At 44.6% G+C, this 2,500-nt stretch overlaps 1 protein-coding gene across 1 annotated transcript in view; it reads left to right on the forward strand.

The window, feature by feature from the left end:
- Positions 1 to 2,500, forward strand: part of prr35 (proline rich 35) — a 9,805-nt gene that overhangs the window by 6,463 nt on the left and 842 nt on the right. Inside the window, exons 2-3 of the mRNA XM_027157826.2 lie at positions 1 to 454; positions 2,038 to 2,398. The exon at positions 1 to 454 is cut by the window's left edge and continues 742 nt beyond it. Coding sequence (XP_027013627.2) covers positions 1 to 454; positions 2,038 to 2,398 — 815 coding nt within the window. The remainder of the gene's footprint in view (positions 455 to 2,037; positions 2,399 to 2,500) is intronic.

Raw genomic sequence — 2,500 nt, forward strand, 5'->3', positions numbered from 1 at the left:
GCCTCGGCACTGCAACGACGTCTAATCCAGCGCAGGTCGGCTCTTTACCTTTTTTAGCTTCAGCAGCTCAGCTCACACACACTCACACACACTCTGACCGCTCAGTACTGCCCCCACGCTTCTATTACCCCTTCCTGTGTGAACACATGGCAGCATCAGACCCCGGTAAAGCGGCTAAACCCGCTGCCTTTAACCCTAAACTCAATCTGTGGAAGTTCCCAACACTTCGGCCTGCAGACTCAAATGAAGCCTGGAGCTCGTCTGGCAGCCTGAGCCCAGAGACGGGGCCCGGCACCGGGGAGCGAGCTCAGAGCCGATGGGGGGTCGAGCAAAGCGTAAAAAGGGTGACGGCTTCTCTGGAATCCCATAATTCACCTGCTGAGAAAAAGGGACCATCATTCATGCTCAATCAGGCCACGCCCATTTCTGTTGACAGACTCCTCCTACACAGCAGGTGAGTTCTTTCTTTCTTTCTTTCTTTCTTTCTTTCTTTCTTTCACAATTGATTTTCCTTTTCACAACTAAAAATGTTATTTAATCAGAACAAGAATAATATAAATACCTGAAGGTGGATTGATATCGCCTGTTATTACCTGTTATTACCTGTTATTACCTGTTATTACCTGTTATTGTGGGACGAATAAAGCTATATATATCTTATCCTAACTTTTCTTTGTGAATAAGAAATGACAATAATCTATACTTAGTGTTAGTGAATGTATCTGATGCTGATTGTTTATGTAATTACACAAAAGCTATTTCTGCCTTCTGGCTCCATGAAGCAGTGAGTTCATCCCGGTAAGAAAGTGGATGGTCCACAGCTCCAGGTCCAGCGGTGTGTGAGGTTGATGATAACAGGTCCAGCGGGGTGTGAGGTTGATGATAACAGGTCCAGCGGGGTGTGAGGTTGATGATAACAGGTCCAGCGGGGTGTGAGGTTGATGATAACAGGTCCAGCGGGGTGTGAGGTTGATGATTACAGGTCCAGCGGTGTGTGAGGTTGATGATAACAGGTCCAGCGGGGTGTGAGGTTGATGATAACAGGTCCAGCGGGGTGTGAGGTTGATGATAACAGGTCCAGCGGGGTGTGAGGTTGATGATAACAGGTCCAGCGGGGTGTGAGGTTGATGATAACAGGTCCAGCGGGGTGTGAGGTTGATGATAACAGATGTTTAATAAGCTGATGGTTAGATGGACAGAGCAAAGTTATTATTATGGTGTAATAATGCATCATGACATCAAAATGATGTTGTTGTGTAAAATACTTAGTGTATGTGAGCATTCTGTTAATGATGTGTTTAATGGAAGTTCCCAATCTGCAAATCTCATAAAGTTCAAACCTACACAGAACGCACTGAGCCGCACCCCCCCCCCCCCCGACCTCACGACCAACTCGCTCTATAGGTTACAGCGTGACACAAGCACATTATAACTGTTAATTAAAAAACTTCAAAAGCTTTGCAAACACACAAACAAACACACACACACACACACAAACAAACACACACACACACAAACGAACACACACACATACACAAAAACACACACACACACACAAACAAACACACACACACAAACTCACATACACACACAAACAAACACACACACACACACAAACACACACAAACTCACATGCATACACACAGGCGCGTGCTTTATAAAGCTCTTCATCACTTTACTATTTACTCCACAGTCCTGTGGTTGCCCCCTAATGGCCAGGTGAGGAATAACACCAGTCTGTAATATCAACAGTGTCACAAATAACTGCTGAAGTTACAAAATTCACCAGAAAACCAAACACAGTGACATTTTATCTTTTTGCTTTTTGTTTAACAAAATAAATATATTTCCTAGTTTAATATGTTTATATGTGGACTATATGTAATGGATTTGCAAAACAAAACAAAACAATCTTTCACATTTGTGGTTTGTTTAATAGATTATTTGTTAAAGGTCTTTAATTTTGAACACTTAGCTGTTATGAAGATGATGGAGGTCTTTAATGACTTTTGTCTTTTTGTCTCTGTTTGTCTCAAGTCTCAGCAGTCGAACCGGATTGGATGAGCGCCATGCAGACATAAGAAGCTCCGCCCACTTCGCTGAGGTAGGAGACGAGAAGGACAGAGAGACGGATGGAGGGATGGAAGGAGAGATAGTATGTGATCTTTCCTCTGCGCTGCAGGAGCTCCACCGTGCCGAGCGGGAGGTGGAGCTACACCCAGAACACGCCCACTCTCACCACATGTGGGCACAAAAGATCCGCAAAATCCGCCTGGAGCTGTCTCACCTCCATCAGGCACTGCAGAGGACTGCTCAGGGACCCCTCGACCTGTCCGTCAAAAAGGAGCCTGTCGCCATGACGACCACAGCTCTGGGTGACAATCAGGAAATGAAACAGGTGACAGATGTTAGTGATTGTAGCAGTTGGTCCAGAACATGAAGAAACATGCAGAAGTTTTTCAATACACAACAACCACAGAATGTTAAAAAAAAAAAAAAA

The sequence above is a fragment of the Tachysurus fulvidraco genome, chromosome 3 (genome assembly GCF_022655615.1).
Source record: "Tachysurus fulvidraco isolate hzauxx_2018 chromosome 3, HZAU_PFXX_2.0, whole genome shotgun sequence".
Classification (NCBI taxonomy): Eukaryota; Metazoa; Chordata; class Actinopteri; order Siluriformes; family Bagridae; genus Tachysurus; species Tachysurus fulvidraco.